The sequence below is a fragment of the Aspergillus tanneri genome, assembly GCF_003426965.1.
Source record: "Aspergillus tanneri strain NIH1004 chromosome Unknown AapTan_5_pilon_pilon_pilon, whole genome shotgun sequence".
Classification (NCBI taxonomy): domain Eukaryota; kingdom Fungi; phylum Ascomycota; class Eurotiomycetes; order Eurotiales; family Aspergillaceae; genus Aspergillus; species Aspergillus tanneri.
The window spans coordinates 3142924-3157916 of record NW_022984632.1 but is presented as its reverse complement, the minus strand read 5'-3'; the positions used below and the strand labels follow the sequence as shown (position 1 = coordinate 3157916).

Here is a 14993-nt window from a genome sequence, read left to right as displayed (position 1 = left end):
AACTTGTCTCCTAACAAGATCACAGTGTATATATAAAATCCGGCCTCTCGTCTCCCAGAAGCTCGATTTCACTCTGGCTCAGCCCCTCCACCCAATGATTGCGGTCGCCACGTCGACGCTTCGCATTCTCCCGTCGCAGGAGAACGTATTGCACCAACGACCCACCGAACAGGAAGACCACCAGGTATCCAAGCACCGTGCCATGCCCTGGATAGTACTTGGGCTTATCCTTGTCACGGTATATGTTGGAGGAGACGATACCGTTCAGATTACCCCAGCCAATGACGATGCCCAGAGTGACTCCTCGCTTGTAGACTCCTATTAACAAATCAATTATTAGCAATCTCTTGCCACGCTAGGTACCTAGGAGTGCAATATCGTGGGCAGCGTCCTACCTTCAGTGTTGTTACTAGCCCAGGAAATCGTATTGGAAATTGCAGGGTAGATCCCCATGGCACCCAAGAATGTCCCAGCGTATCGCGCTCCTGGTGATGGGGCCCCAATCAGCATCGAGAAGCCAACGATGCCGACAATAGACACCAGAATATTAGCGATCCCGCGCTGTCGCGTGCGATCGGCAATAAAGCCCACTGTCACGGTCACAACAGCGGCGGCAGCGTACGGAGGCACACTAAGGAGCTGGGCCTTGATTGATTTGTATCCTGTTGTTTAGATTAGCATGTGTCGTGGAAGTGAACCAGAAGCCCATTGATCCTACCCTGGGTGACCGTCAGTATGATAGATATTAGATTCACTTCGAGATCGACTTACTAGCTCCTTGATAATGGTGGGAACAAATAGCGAAAACGCATACAAGCTAGCATCTGCACCCATATAGATCATGGCGCCAGTGTAAGTTTTCCAGTCCTTGAGAGCGCTCCAGAAATATGCCATCTTGAACTGTTCGTATCCTGCACTGGCTTGTTGGTCCGCTGCAAGACGGCGAAGGACCCGCTTACGGTCTGCGTCGGACAGGAATTTGGCTTCGTCTGGGAAGTCATAGACCATCCAGAACGACAGAACTCCGACAATGATTGTTGCAAGCCCTTCCAAGATAAAGATCCAGGACCAACCGGCCTTTCCTCCGACTCCATCCATCAAGGCGATGGCGGCCGCAAGAAGGCCGCCAAAGGAGCCCGCTAGGGCCGCAGCAGAAAAGAAGATGGCCATGCGAACTCCAAATTCAGATCGTTTGTACCAACACGACAAGAAGTAGCCCACGCCGGGGAAAAGACCCGCTTCGGTCAGGCCCAGGAACCATCGCACCTATGTTGACTGTCAGAACGAGGATCGAAAGGTCGGTTTGGAAGCCGAGTGATAAATAGAAGGAACGCGCGCTACGTACCGCCATGAGACCGGCGTAGTTATGCACTAGTCCCATACATGTCATGCAGATTCCCTACATGATCGAAGTGCACAGTTAGGATCAGAGCAGAAGGTAGCAGAAACAGGATTGCATTACACACCCAGAGCATCATGATGATGGGGATAAAAACGCTGGGTCGCATTCGCTTGAGCAACACATTGGTCAAAGGCTCAAAGACCGAATAGGAGACGAAAAAGATGGTCAGAGAGGCATTGTATTGGTTGTTAGACATATGTAAGTCCTCCTGCAGGCCTGCGAGTTTCGCATTGCCGATGTTGGTTCTGTTGGCGGGCTGTCAGCAGCGGGGTTATTTATGAGACATTCATGTCGCCGATCAGAAATAAGCACCTATCCAAGAAAGATATGAGATAAAGTAAACTGAGCCAAGGGATCAATCGTAGATCGAGCTTCCAGAGTAAGGCACGGTCCTGACGATGACATCAGCATTTGTTAGCCAAAGGAATTAACACAGCCATAGTTGTACAATTTTGGCCTTTTCCTCCTCACTTAGGCCCTCATCCGGGTCTTCAAATAGATCGAGTTTAGAATTGGGAGGGAACTCAGGAGAATGAGAGACCCTCTCCACGTCGGAAGGCTTCGATAAACTCTCCGCAGTTGGCTTTTCGTCCGCCATGATACGTTTTGAAGAAGAGGTTCGGTTGACGTTGAGAATAACGAGCAGACCCAGCGGAGGGCAAGAGCTCAATTTATGGAAGTTCTTAGATCATCATGGATCACCGGAGCATCGGCAAATGGGCGACCGTAGACACGAAGTCGAACCCAAACTCTTTCGAGGAAATTGCAGAGATGATCCTCGCCTATTCCGGAGAACAATACAGGGATCATAGAAGAAAGGCCGCAGTGATTGGCTGGTCGCATTGCAGACCAAAGCATCCCTGCTAGAAATGCCAAGACCAACCCCGCGGGGGTGGGTGTCCCGCCGAAAGAGGAAGGGCAAGGGCTCATTTTGCTTTGTAATTGATCTGGCTGTGAATAATAGCGTCTCCTATTTGGCAATTCCAAATGCCATCGATGGATCATTAACTTAGTACCTAATGGATTCCACGGGGGCCAGGATTCCCGCTTGCCATTCCCGAATGGGTTACAAGCACGAAGATCTTCAGCGGGGAAATTTTTTTATTGGCTGTAGCGCCGGTGGAATTGAAATTAAGTTTGTCATACTACAGTGGGACGAAAAATATTTGAACCCCTGATCTGCCCCCATACTCCGCCTGCCTAATTAGTTAAAAATTGACAGTCAAAACAAGAATAAGAATGGTTTAGTATTAGCTCATGCACAATTGGCCCATGTGTACCTACCAGACTGCAAAGGAGAACTAGGTATTATGTAGACTAGCTGTTATAATTGCAGATGGTGAATATCTTCTGTACTTGTAAAATATGAAGCAACTGCAGAAATGTAAGTCTAGATATTAAATTATCTTCTGATTGAGTACAGCTTCACGTACTTAGTATTTGAAATGCCTAGGCTGCCTTAGTAAACAGCTTATGGAGATGTATAGGAATTTGTTTAGGGAGCCAATATACTATGTTAAAGAAACCAGTAATCCTGTTTGTATTGATCACTCTCCAATATCTACCCTCTGGCGTTGAATTTCATTGATGACAACTACCTAGGTAAAAACATTCCATGCATCTGGCTCATGTCCAACAACAATTCAAAAGAGGATTGAAAAGAACCGGATTACACCCCTGACCGGAGCCATTAGAACACAAGACTCTCTTGGGGGAAAAAATAAAAAATAAAAATAAAAATAAAAAAACCCAAGACCTAATCTCAAATCCCGATCCGAGGGTTTTTTCTGGGCTGTCCAGCTGGAGATTGGCTCCGAAGTGGTGCTGGCTTCAACAAGCGAAGTGGTCTCAAAAATCGAAATTTGTAGTCAAAGAAGATCGGGTGGCCTTTCAGAAGAGTGTAGGCTGCCGCTGCGGTTTTAACCGAATGGAAATGAATGTGAACTTCGTCAGAGACGTGGCCATTCTGAACACTTTCGATGAAATTGGCATGCGGAGAGTTCATCAGAAATTGGGAGATGACCTCCTTGCGAATTCCACGCTCACCAGAAACGCAGAGGCAGCGTCTATACCCCTCCTTAAAGATCATACGCTCCATATCTGCAGGTATTGGATAGGTTGGGGTGTGCACAGGAATCACCTTGGCTGCAACAAGTCCCAATTGCAGACCCTGCTTCGATGCCTTCAGGAATCGGATAGCCTCTACCTGGAAAATGAACGTGATGATCGCAGTGTTAGAGCCAGTGATGGGCTGAGTGTTCAGGAGACGAGCGCAATAAATCTCTCCCTGGATGGCAGCCAGTACCTGGTTGAGTGTCATACTGGCAGGGAGGTCTTCGATGCGTACCGTCCGGTAGCAGTTGGTCTCTCTGACGGACGGGATGTATCGCACACCATACTGGAACATCCAGAGGCCATTCACGGGCTGCTGCGAAAGGATGTTGGGGCGATAGGTAAAGGCTTGGCGCTCCTCCATATAGTTATCAAAGACACTGCACCCTTTCAGTGCCCAGTGGATTGTCCCATCCCATGGAATGACCTTCGGGAGTCCGCTACCATCTGAACTGACGACTGCTCTGGCCATTTTCTTTCCGAGGGGAAGACAAAACGCGTTAGCCAAGTCTTTCGGGGATAATTTGGTAGGTGAAGCAATAAACATGACGGGACTTACTCGTTTGGGCTCCAGGACCGGAATCATGAGGTTATCGAGTGCGTCGTCCAGCAGCGCAGCAGAATTTGCCATCTGAAGCTTACCAGCACAATCCTCTAACTCCTTTGTCTTCCTGCCAACGGGCACTCGTTTTGTAGGCTCCGGCTGCAGGATAGGCACGTCGATGTCGTCCAGATGGCTGTCCAGAATATTCGAAACGTGGCGTGGCTTTGGGGTAGGAGACACAACACTCTTCGATGAAGTCAGCGTGCCCATCTCAGAGCGAAGGGTGCTGTCGGACTCAGACAGGGACTCGGACAGCTTTGGGGCTCCATCCATAGTGATGAAACGAACCTCGATACGGGGGGCGACAAGGTAAATAATCAAGATAATGAGTGCAGGAAGAAGCAAGACAGGAAGAGCATTTGCAATGACAAAATCACCGGCGGGGCCAGAAGCACGCCCTTCCATATTGGGAAACCAGACGACGTGATCACTGACAGTTGAGAGACAGCCAATATTATGAAAGAGTGAGCAAAGCCACTCTGAGAGATCGTTGAAAAGCAGAGCGATATGAAAGTGAACTCAAAGGTTACGAGCTGTCTACTTATAGGCTTTGAAGCTCTAAGAAAAGCCTGTGGCAGGGAATGCTTTTGTATACGCGGGTCCAAGCCGCACAGAGTAGTGGCAGCCCCACGATAGAGAGGTCATGGTGAGCGAAAGCTTCCTGATCTTATTGGACACTGATAGTGGGCAATGTGAATCAAAATAACTGGTTGCTGAAAGGAAGACTGTTACTGGAAACAATGAGGTAATATATACCACTGGTGGCTACGTACTAAGAAGTTTCACTTTTCCTAGGTGTAGAGAGTTACGTCTGTCTTAGTAGGTAAAAAGAATATAATAACTACATACCAAGAAAGATACACTTCAGTGAGTGCTTCTGATTGTGCAATGTTTTAGCGTGATACAGAAGGACATTTTAACCAGAATGTAGAAGCCATTTGGATTACTTAAAGTACAACAAATAATGGATGAGCCAATTAAAAACATTATAACTGGCTTGAGGAGCTCTGCTAGTATGTTGTTGTTTTTGCCATATGTCTGTAGGGTATTTACTCTCACGTTATTTAATGTGGAGTGAGGGGAGGCGTCTCAAGAAAAATGACATGCAGTGTCTTTTGACCTACCCCAAAAACTCTCCCTGGGCTAAGGCAATCCATGGCAAGTTTTCAGTCCAACATCGCTGCATTAGTGTGCGTGCATTTTGGATCTGTTCCAACAGGTCAGCCATCCAGTCTTTTGGGGGACGCACCGTATTACTCACCTGTTTCAAGCCTGTACGTTCCAAAACCTCAAAGTGCGTCTGCGCCTCCACCCTTTGCTCCAAATCTTGAGACTCACATCCTGCCGTAAACAGCGGAAACAGGGCTCCGACCTCCGCGGACGATCCTGATCGGATTAGAACCAATGCTCTCCATAGTTCGTCCATGGCCCTCTTAACCAACGTTGAAAATGGGGATGTCCTGAGCACTCGGCGATGGAGGTGTACCAGCCCTGCGTAGCGGAAGGCCTGATCCATCGCAATGATATCCATAGACATTGAGTTGCGAAAATGTTTCCCGTTCGCATGTACATGCATGTGAAGGACATCAAGGTCTGCAAGCAATGTCTCTGCCTCAAAGATGATGTCTGCTGAGGGTGCCCACCCGGGAACAAAAGCGCCCGTCTCATCAAATTGTTCGTTGTCACATCGGTGCACCAATTTTCCAAGTCGTGTTAGAAACAAACCGGTGCGAGGCGTAAATCCTGTAAAGCAGTCGACACAGAATTCGTCGTAGTCATCCCCCATGCAGCATGTGTTCAGCGAATAATGATATTCAAGTAATGGAGGTTCACTGTGTCGGCACGACAAAGTCCCCATGATGTCCAGATACCCTAGCCAGCGTATAAGAAATGCGCCAACACGGTTTCCAGAGTATGTCATCTGGTCTCGACGTGCTAGGAAGAGGTCACGAGCCAACTTAAGATGGCTTTGCCAGGGGATGGGCACTTCGAAAGTGCTGGGTGAAACAATCTTTAGGGAGAGCAGCATAATGGCCGCCGCAAGATGATTGTCAGTTACTTTCTTGTCCGGATCTTCCAGTGCCAAACGCAAGGTTGGAAAGACGCTGCTAACCCAGTGGGCAATTCGATTGGCAGGTTCAGGGTGTTCCAAATATCTGGCACGATGACTGGCGGAGTATGCTAGCATTAGGTTCAAAAGATTGGAGTCCCCAATCGCCACTGAGCTGTTAGCAGGATAGAAAGATGGAGATGGAAATGGAAGCTTACTACTTGGCAGCACCGACACAAAAGGGTTTTTCCCACAGTCGTGCGGAAACAGCATTCTAGCTGTGTGGTTGAGAAAGTGGTGGAAATACATCAGGTTAATGGGATTCTGAACTAGAGTCGACGGCAATGGTGACAGATACCGCGGGATGTTTATAGGCACAGGGAATTTATAGTAAGCACAACTGGTGCAATCCAAACTATTCTGTTTCACGTCCTTTTCTTGTGATCCGCTTAAATTGGAGGCAGGAAGACATGCCCCTTCAGGGTGAATCAGATCCAGCGCATAATTGATGTCAATAGCAGAGTGATCGTCATTCTGATTTAAGTCCCAGTCTGGGCGACCACAATCTAGACCATAGTTATCTGTAACACTGGTAAGGTAGGTGTGCCATTTTCTTTGAGAAGAAGTGGGGCAATTGGGCTCATTGGGCTTCATGTGAACACAGGCGTATTCAAGATAGGGAGAGGTGTCTTCTCCAACATGGTCATAGGAGGAATTGTCCGAGGCTTGGAGAGGATCGTTCATGATCTTAGAGAGGAAGTCTTCTGTTGAAGTAATCGGGTGGTCTGCGAGATTACCCTCTACGCCGGACGGCGGAAAGATCCGCTGTTTGCCTAGATAGGGGCTGAAAACCTCAAGGAGATTCGACGGGCTTTGGGTACTGTAACTGGCATAGCTGTCTGCCGTATCGATAGTGGATGAAGACTGCGCACAAACATCATGGTGGCTGGATAATTCCCCACCATCCGACAGAGAATGGCGAACAAGCTGTTTGGAGACGCCTGTCGGTTCTCGAAGAAAGGAAATTGGTTGCGATATCGCTGCGGGTGAGAAGCAAAGGGTAGCAAAAGAACCAATGCTTGAGCCAGTGTCCGTCGGTGACGGGTAAGGAACGTTGTCTAGGGACTGTGGCATAGATGACGAGTAGTCGGGGACTGCTTCGCTGGACAATGGGCTCATTTCTACTGAAGTCTTGTCATGTGTACAGTGGGGAGTTTTAAAAGTCTTGTCAGGAACAGCCGGGTATTCTTGAATATCATGTAGCCCTCTAGGATAAGAAGATTCCCTCGGCATTTCCTTTGCGAATCCCGATTCCCAGAACAAGTTCTCTGTATTCTGACCTTGTCCATTGCTTCCTTCCAAAGCACCGGGGGAATCGGACAGCTGAGCGGCGTCGACGGAGTCCAGTTGTGTATCTGGCGGCGACAGAGCGAAGGAAAACGGTGCAGACTGGCCACTGGATTGGGAGCCGGGGGAATCCACCGAAGATCTTCTCCTCGTTCTCCCTCCCCAATTCAGGCGAATACTATAGTCGCACTGTTCATTTTGACGCCGACAATTCAGACAGAACGGCTTCTCTTCCCCACTGCAATCGAGTATCAGTGACTGAAAGGAATAGTAGTAGTAGTAGTAGTAGTAGTAGTAGTAGTAGTAGTAGTAGTAGTAGTTGTTGTTGTTGTTGTCCAGCTCAGAGACCAGACAGGACGGCGGAGATGCACGTACCATTTTATTTTACGCGCCTTACACGGCCTGGATCTCGATCAGCATACTGGGTTCCATGCTGCAGATACTTGAGACAGAGAGGTACTTACCAGCATCCTTTACGAGATCTCCGTTTAGGCTCAGGAGCACCTGGCCGTCGGGGACGCGGCATTGGAACTAGGGATTGGCCAAATACAGGGACGACGAAAAGCAGATATAGCGATAAGCCGAACCACTCGTTCGGTACATGAGGGGATTCCGATGGACCTTGCAATAGGAGATCGCCATGCAGACGGAGGACGACGGTCTCTTACGGGGTTGGCGGAATTTCCCTTGATGCTGATTGTTTTTTCCGTCGGGTCGAAGGCTTGACCCAAGAAGACAGAAAACGATAATCAACGAGACACCCACACCTGGTATTCGTATTCATCGAGGTGTGGAATCCCACGGGAGAGGATTTAGTTGGTTTCAACTTCAGGCAAGCGAGATCGTAGGGGAGTAGGCAGTACAACGTATCTAGTTAGTCAGTTGTTGGTTTGTCGTTAGGAAATAAGGTCTTAAACTAGTAGTTACTCGACATGGTAAGTGGAGAGACCAGATCGGACTCGGGAAATGGTTCGTTACCGGGATATTAAGTGATCGGTGACCAGGGACGAGGCGCAAGTGCAAGGGGTATCACAGCGTCCGTCAGTCCGTCCGTTCGATCGATCGATCGATTGTAGGTAGCAAGTTGAACCTCAACCAACAGCAGACGAGGCAGTCCAGTTTAGTTAAAACCCACGGCGAAACACGAGAAGCGGCGGAGAAGAACCACTCGATCACGGCGCCGATAAGCTAGCGTCCGATTCGGCCGTCTCGCTCAATCGCTGTCGTGCCACGTGTGGAGCGGTTATGTCAGCCGATAAGCCGGGCTGAAGTTGTTCCGGCGGGTCGGCGGCCGAAATGCTTTCCTGTCTGGTTACATTAATTACTGCGATGGGAATCTTTTCTTTCTGTTCGAGGTTCGCTTAACATCGCCTCCACTATGGCCCAGTGTCTGCTCGGAAAGCACCCGCTCCAACAAGTCTCGAGTCCTTCCAGAGGATTCTCGGCCCTGGTTCATGTATATTCCTTGCTTACAGGCTTTGCCTCGCTTAGATACCTGAACGGACGAACTGACTTTTCTTAGTTCGTGGGCCTAAGTTGCTTCATCTGGTCTTTCAAATTGTACGTTTCACCATTTTTTATTTTATTTTTAAAATTTTTTTTTTTTCTCTTATGTTTGGCTTTATCCATTTTGCCTATATAGAAAGAATGTTCAGAATATTCGGCTCTTACCCTTTCTGGCCATCTTGCTGGACTCTTGGACTAAAAGAATAATCTAATGTAGTATGCATGACAACCCTAACCGCGCGTAAGCTTTCCCCCTAATCCTGTGGGCTTCTTTTGCCTAATGATTTGGCACCTAGTAATGAGGCATATGGCTGGCATTTCCAATACCTGACGGTCATTGGATTATCCCTGTCGACTCTGACCTTTGCTGTTGGCCTGTTGGCAGATGTAACCTTATCGACTCGCCTATTCCTGGTCAAAAACCTTTTCTCTATTTGCAGTACTCCCATGGAAGTGCTCATCAGCATTCTTTATTGGAGTCTTCACATAGTCAGTGACCCAGAGATTGTTTGGTAGCTGAATTTCTTGGGTTGACTGTTCAATAGATTGATAGGCGTCTGGTTGTTCCTAGTTGGGCTGTGCTCCCTGTGCATGCTGGTGAGTTGAACCATCGAAGCGACATCAGTCTCCACCGGTACTTACTTATGAAATGGTGCGAACTGAAGATGTCAGCTTCCATGCCATCCCCTCCGTGGTTCTCCTGATCGATCTCCTTCTTCTGTCTCCTCCATGGACTATAACCGTCTTGCCTGCTCTAGGATTGTCCGGCACAATTGCATTTGGTTATTGGATCTGGATTGAACGATGCTTTGCTTTTAATGGGTGGTACGTTGTAGTCCTTCATAGCTCTCTACTTTCTTTTATTTTGTCTTACATGCCTAGGTATCCTTATCCCATTTTTGAACAGGTTCCATTTGAAGGCCGCATTGGACTCTTTGTGCTGAGCGCCTTAGTAATGGCTCTGAGCACTATAATGCTCAAGTGGGTCTACGGTCGCGTGAATGGCTTTGAAACCTCTATTTCTCCAAAGGCACGCTCTGGGGCTGTCAGGCAGAACGGCAGCCTTTAGGTCGGCTAGCTGCATTATAGATATTGGTGGATATTCTTCCAGCTTGATGGACTCTTGATCATCATGGATTCTCGTGTCCCAGACAATCATGCAATAGACACCTGACGATAGAATCAACAGTCATTCCAGTATACGTAGAGTTGGATACGTACATACATTGTCTAAATATACAAATAATATTTTCCTCTTCTAGTTCGATCGTTCATCAATTGTTTCGTAAAGCGAATACCTTCACGCTGACCGATTGAATCCCCTTGGACTTCCCCGCATTTTTCTCACCAATAGCAACGAGTAGGATCAGTGAGCGAAAGCACCATCCAAATAACGGAAATAGAATGGATGTTTCATACAGGGTTTTGAACAGGAAATAGCCGGCGACCGAGTTTCTACCATGGAAAAGACACTACATATTCTCGTCAGCCAACGAAGAGTCGAAGCTTCCCCCCGCAATTTTGGATTCCACTATATTAGTTTCTACATTGCAGTAGATAAGGCGATAAGCATTGGCGTTGTCCTAAAAACTTGCTAACATTATTATTATAGAGCACAGACCCGAGTTAAACATGTTATACAAACCGGAGAAAGATATTGATTTGCCCAACGTCGATCTGTAATCGTTGATATTCGGCAAGTATATACCACGACAGACACCCTGCTGGCGTTCGCTAATTTGACTGCAGTTTCACCTCTATCGTTGACCACGGAAACTTCGATCCTGCACACAGAAGCGGCGGATCCGACAAACTACGTCACCAAAGCCCATGCTCGAGCCATTATGAAGCGACTCGCATAGGTCTTTCGCACGGAGTTTAGGATTGGTGAATCTACCATTGGATAAGATACTACTGTTCTCTGTATCTCGTCCAACCAGATATTGCTGCCGATCGTATTTTTTTCGGATCATTGCCGCGGGCGGCGTGTATACTGTTGCATCGACGGCATGACCACTTTGGAACTAACAAAGCAATTTCAACTGTGTAAAAGTCGGTTGATAGTAACCAGTCTGGAGAACCATGAGAAAGTGCTGCTGGCGGCGCGCGAATGCGGAATCTCAGAGAACAGGGTCATTGTCCTGGAGAGCATGGGGCATAAGCGTATTCTGAGGGATACAGCTCACGCTGAGCGGAACTATTTGCTTGGATTGGGAGTGCGTCACTGATACAAAGACGCTGGAAGATAGACTCATGTCTTCTTTATTCCAGCAGCACGACCGGGAACCCAAAGTGAGTGATGCTCTCCCATAGGAACCTTGTCTACGAGGCACTGCTGCCCCAGTTCGTGCTGCGAGAATCTAGAAAAGGAAAGCCGCATCTGGACGTTCCATATCGGACCATTGGCCATTTATCTACTGCGCATATTGCAGGATACCAAGGGTATTTCATTACTCCGGCTGTTGCGGGGGGTTCGGTCTTCTGGATGCTTCGAAAGCAATTGAGGAAGCATGCCAAAAACCCTATACAGCCACGAGCAAAGCTTTAGGAGCCAACAAGTAAGAGCTTCGGAAACAGTGATATAGAAGAGAGTGCCACAATGGTGTTTTATTAGTATAGAACTTATGCATGGAAAAGGGGTTGTCTATAATGATACGTCAAATGTCAATCCTGATTAAATCCTCTACCCAAGAAAAATAAAAGATGATAGAATCAAGACTCAGCTTTCTGAGTTGGTTTCAACTGTAGGCACTCAGTACCGAGGCTCCTAGGACGGTGCAAAATTACAACACTGCACCTCCTCATCCTTAACATTAGACGTACTCAAACATACTTCGACAAATCTTTGGCAGAAATCTATATCAGTAGGAAGTCTAAATGGAGAGAGTTTACAACTTCTATGCCCCCAAAACAATGAGCGCTGAACAGGTATGATGAATATCCATACGTCGCACGTCACACCAGGAGTATTCTTCATGATACTCCTTAGGGCTTAGCAAATTCCAGTTGTAATCTTCATCACAAGATTCTTTTGAATAGAAGCCATACATTAAACCAAAAAAATACAGAATTATATTGTACTCCGTAGAGCTGCCAAATTCGTCTTAGTGATTGATAAGGCATCAACAAGGCCACTATAGCTTACATAATCCGAACATCGATCCTCCCGCCGCTTGTTCATCGGGTGCCAGCTCGCCGTGGTCTAAAAAAACCTCGGCGTGGGCTAAAATTCTGCCACCTCCGCCACCGCCTTTTTAGACCACGGTGAGCCTTTTCTTTGGCATGGGCTCAGCGTGGTCTAAAATTAAATTTTCCGTACCTTTTAGACCATGTTGAATCCCTTCAGCGTAGCTTGACCACGCTGACCTTTTGGCCTAGCGTCAGTCCCCGGTCGGTGCATATGCTGAGCATATGCTCAAAATATTAAACTGCGTGAGATTATTCATTGCATCATCAATATATATAATCAACATATTCACTATATCAAACAATAGAGGCAGATTTTGCAACACACTGTGAATGATCCTACACCCAAATTGGGTAATAAAAATGTTGGCCGCGTTTGCATTTATTTTGGAACTAGAAGACCTAATTTTTTTTTTCTCTTCATTCTTTCTCTCTTCTTCTCTTTTAAACTCCCCTTCTTAAGTGAGTATCGCATGTCCCTTCTTGGCATATACCGCGCGTATATACCTTGACCGGAAGACTTGAAACCTCTCCTTCTCCCCTTTCCTTTCTGTATGCCCAGAGTATATAATTACAACCATTTGTGTGACCCTTTCTTTTCTGCATACCCAGTGCATATACTACCAATCTGTGACCCAATTTCTCTTTTTTTTTTGCATGTCAGAATACACTGATGATTTTAGTTCTTGTTTAGGGGCCTTGTTCTCAGCATATACCATCAATATGCAGAGAATGCAGCTTTCGCGTGAAGACTTTGACAATCCAGAGGTCGCTGGGGCGGTGAACCCCACCCCGACTACGGTTACTTCACGGTGAGTATCTACTTAATATATTCACAACATGTGCTTAACATATGCAGGTCCCATCCCGAACCCAAACCCCACTTGCGCGCCCACACCCGACCCCCGCACACCTGTGACCACCGCGGACAACGAGAGTATGGGGCCCCACAGATGTGCAGCATATGCTAATTATTTACAGATGCCCCAACTCCTGGTTCAAGACTGTCAGGTATTAATAGCATGGTGTAAGTAATTAACATGCCTGGCACATGCTAAGCATGGGCTGACAACCTCGCAGATGCGACATCGCAGTCAATGGCAACCAAATGTGTGGCCAGCCCGTCTTCTAGATTCTGTAGGTCGTTTTTAGCACATCGTTGTTATGCGTTACCTATTCCATAGCTTCGCCGCCACATCCGGAACGCCCATCCCGGTGCCAGTGAGTTGTCTATTCCTTGTATAGGTCTAGCAGATGCTAAGGATTCATAGCTCTTAATCCCTTCCGCACCAACATTCCCCAGGCTGAGCGCATTGCGGGCGAAAAGTTAGTGGATACGTAGCTTCTCTTGGCATATGCTAATAATTGACAGCGCTTTAAAGCGATGGATCCTTAGCAGAGGATGGAGAACTGCCCGTTACGTGAAGGAGCCTGGGTATGTCCTCCCCTCCGCACATATATATGTGTACGTTGGGCGTAGGGCTAACGTATGCTAGTGAGGGTCCTATGTACAGTATTATTCAGGATTACTGTAACTTCACTCGTGCAGCTGGCGTGAGTAGAGCATATCTGTATTATATGCATAGTATATAACTAAGAACCACTAGCCAGGAAGATAACGACTTTGCTCAGCAGTTTGGGACTGAGTTCCATCGTCCTGTATGTGATCCGGGTATTTACTCTACGTATTCCCTGCGTATGCTAATATTTCCTAGAGGCTGGGTAAGGTCTCTGGTCACAAGGCATGTGCCCCTGGAACCTAAGCTCTTTATAATATACTGAGTATATGCAGCGCAAATCTCCCCCACTACCCTCTAAGCCACCTACCCCACCGTCTGCCCCCAAGCGCAAGCGTGCTCCACCGAAGAAGGGTCACAAGGGTAAGTATAGCACATCCCCTTATACTAAACATCTGCTGAGAACTTGTAGCCACCGGTAGCCGGAAGCAGCCGGCGCGCGCCAAGAAGGATGCTGCCGAGTCGGTGCCGGAGACGCGTAGGGCATATGCACGGTTGGTTTTAGAGATAAATTATGGAGTCTAGGAATAAGTAGAGCAAATACTAGTCTAGCCATCGTTTAGGGAATTGAAATGGCTTTTTAACATACTATACATCTACTAGGTGTATGCTCTGCACTTGCAGGGGTTTCCCTTTTCTTCTTCTTTCCCCCCTCTACCTCTTCCTCAAGCTCCTCAATTCGCTCAACCATATCTCTTCGTCGCTTAAGTCCCTCAAGCTCCTTTAAACGCTCTTCTAAAGGGTCTATGTTTGGCATATACACAGCGGGTGATCTAACAGGGGTCTCGATAACGCTATCTTTACCAACACTCTGTACAGTGCTAAGTGGGTGTGTTCGTTGACTTGCAGGTACATGCCCGGCATAAGACGAGCATGTGTTAAGGCTAGATACTGATAGGGAATCAGTGTCCTGCATGGCCACCCGTCTGTATTTTGAAGAGGTGTATCATATGGATTCCCTGATTCCATGGCAAGTGTGGCTTCTTCTGCCGGCGGTTCGCTGCCTTTTTTGCTGTTGATCTATGCATAGTATTAGCCTGGTATGTAAACAGCATATACACTGTTCATGTTGAACCATAGGGGCAATAGGGACAATAGGGACAATAGGGACAATAGGGACAATAGGGACAGTAGGGACAATAAGGGCAATAGGGATAATATAGTAATTAGCTAGAGAAATTAAACAGGCTCCAGCCCTTTAGTTTAACATACTTTGCTTTCGAATAATCTTAGTGCGCCTTTGAACGTTCGTTTGGATTTTCCATGAAG

The 14993-nt window shown here is 47.3% G+C and overlaps 5 protein-coding genes across 5 annotated transcripts; 2 read left to right on the top strand and 3 right to left on the bottom strand.

The window, feature by feature from the left end:
- Positions 1-19: 19 nt before the first annotated feature.
- ATNIH1004_010455 (allantoate permease family MFS transporter) lies at positions 20-2000 on the bottom strand (the record flags this gene model as incomplete). Its single annotated transcript, XM_033575025.1, has 8 exons — positions 20-318; positions 396-662; positions 699-714; positions 772-1266; positions 1346-1399; positions 1467-1647; positions 1715-1794; positions 1851-2000. The coding sequence occupies 8 exons, from the start codon at positions 1998-2000 to the stop codon at positions 20-22; spliced, it is 1542 nt and encodes a 513-aa protein (XP_033423043.1).
- A 1164-nt stretch (positions 2001-3164) lies between these two features.
- Positions 3165-4523, bottom strand: ATNIH1004_010454 (uncharacterized protein; the record flags this gene model as incomplete). The annotated part of the gene is made up of 1 exon (XM_033575024.1): positions 3165-4523. One exon carries the CDS (start codon positions 4521-4523, stop codon positions 3165-3167), a length of 1359 nt encoding a protein of 452 aa, XP_033423042.1.
- A 715-nt stretch (positions 4524-5238) lies between these two features.
- ATNIH1004_010453 (Zn(II)2Cys6 transcription factor) lies at positions 5239-8041 on the bottom strand (the record flags this gene model as incomplete). Its single annotated transcript, XM_033575023.1, has 5 exons — positions 5239-5325; positions 5380-6338; positions 6387-7753; positions 7891-7917; positions 7980-8041. 5 exons carry the CDS (start codon positions 8039-8041, stop codon positions 5239-5241), a joined length of 2502 nt encoding a protein of 833 aa, XP_033423041.1.
- Positions 8042-8893: 852 nt separating this feature from the next.
- ATNIH1004_010452 (putative integral membrane protein) lies at positions 8894-10090 on the top strand (the record flags this gene model as incomplete). Its single annotated transcript, XM_033575022.1, has 6 exons — positions 8894-8971; positions 9038-9075; positions 9318-9510; positions 9567-9618; positions 9687-9846; positions 9904-10090. The coding sequence occupies 6 exons, from the start codon at positions 8894-8896 to the stop codon at positions 10088-10090; spliced, it is 708 nt and encodes a 235-aa protein (XP_033423040.1).
- A 2840-nt stretch (positions 10091-12930) lies between these two features.
- Positions 12931-14249, top strand: ATNIH1004_010451 (uncharacterized protein; the record flags this gene model as incomplete). Its single annotated transcript, XM_033575021.1, has 12 exons — positions 12931-13019; positions 13067-13144; positions 13189-13213; positions 13288-13344; positions 13392-13428; positions 13479-13533; positions 13580-13642; positions 13704-13761; positions 13819-13866; positions 13923-13934; positions 14000-14087; positions 14137-14249. 12 exons carry the CDS (start codon positions 12931-12933, stop codon positions 14247-14249), a joined length of 723 nt encoding a protein of 240 aa, XP_033423039.1.
- Between the last annotated feature and the right edge of the window lie 744 nt (positions 14250-14993).